At 40.8% G+C, this 1280-nt stretch overlaps 1 protein-coding gene across 3 annotated transcripts in view; it reads left to right on the top strand.

The window, feature by feature from the left end:
• Klhl13 (kelch like family member 13) overlaps positions 1-1280 on the top strand; it is a 260780-nt gene that overhangs the window by 247084 nt on the left and 12416 nt on the right. For all 3 annotated transcript variants that reach the window (XM_004645684.2, XM_023706031.1, XM_004645683.2), the window contains one exon: positions 344-1139. In XM_004645684.2, the coding sequence (XP_004645741.1) occupies positions 344-1139 (796 nt within the window). The remainder of the gene's footprint in view (positions 1-343; positions 1140-1280) is intronic.

Genomic DNA, 1280 nt, shown 5'->3' with positions numbered 1-1280 from the left:
GGGGCTGGCTGGCATGTGGTGCTGGGGGATTGAACCACAGTCCCTGTGCTTTACGGAGCTTGTTCTAAGTAGGTGCTTTAGACCACTGAGCCATCTCGCCAGCCCCAATAACTCTTAACCTGACTGATCATTTTCTTTGTCAACCAGAATTAGGTAAAGGTGCTTTGTGTATTCTTTTTAGATTATTGATACATTTAGATAAAAATCTTTAGGGTAGGAAATCTTTCCATCTCCATGAACATTAAAAAGCATAATTCAGTCTTGTTGGAGAGTGGGTATTTATGTGAAGGAGATGTGTGTTTCAAGAGAGTAATCATGTCCTAATCTTTTATTTGCTTAATAGGTCACTTTAGACAATTGTGTTGAAGTTGGGCGAATTGCAAACACCTATAATCTGACAGAAGTGGATAAATATGTCAATAGTTTTGTCTTAAAGAATTTCCCTGCATTGCTGAGCACTGGGGAGTTCTTGAAACTCCCTTTTGAGCGTCTTGCCTTTGTGCTTTCCAGTAATAGCCTTAAGCATTGCACTGAACTCGAGCTCTTTAAAGCTACCTGTCGCTGGCTTCGCCTGGAAGAGCCCCGGATGGACTTTGCTGCAAAATTAATGAAGAACATCCGTTTTCCATTGATGACACCACAGGAGCTCATTAATTATGTGCAAACAGTAGATTTCATGAGAACTGACAATACATGTGTGAATTTGCTTTTGGAAGCCAGCAATTATCAAATGATGCCATATATGCAGCCGGTTATGCAGTCAGACAGGACTGCCATTAGGTCTGACACCACTCACTTGGTTACACTAGGAGGAGTGCTGAGACAGCAGCTGGTTGTCAGTAAAGAACTGCGCATGTATGATGAAAAGGCCCGCGAATGGCGATCCCTAGCTCCCATGGATGCCCCAAGGTACCAACATGGCATTGCTGTCATTGGAAACTTCCTCTATGTTGTTGGAGGACAGAGTAATTATGACACAAAAGGAAAAACAGCAGTCGATACAGTGTTCAGATTTGATCCTCGATATAATAGATGGATGCAAGTTGCATCTTTAAATGAAAAGCGCACCTTCTTCCACTTAAGTGCCCTCAAAGGATATCTGTATGCAGTTGGTGGACGCAATGCAGCTGGAGAACTGCGTAAGTATCTCTGTTCATATTATGCACAGACCAACTAAATTATTTTCATATCATAAACTAAACAGTTCTATGAAATCACAGATAAAAATGTACCTGCTGTGTTATTTTGTTTATTTGGTTTGGTTGTTTTTTTTTTTTTTT

This window comes from Octodon degus, unplaced genomic scaffold, assembly GCF_000260255.1.
Source record: "Octodon degus isolate 3935 unplaced genomic scaffold, OctDeg1.0 scaffold00236, whole genome shotgun sequence".
NCBI lineage: Eukaryota > Metazoa > Chordata > Mammalia > Rodentia > Octodontidae > Octodon > Octodon degus.
This window is presented reverse-complemented; position numbering and strand designations above follow the sequence as displayed.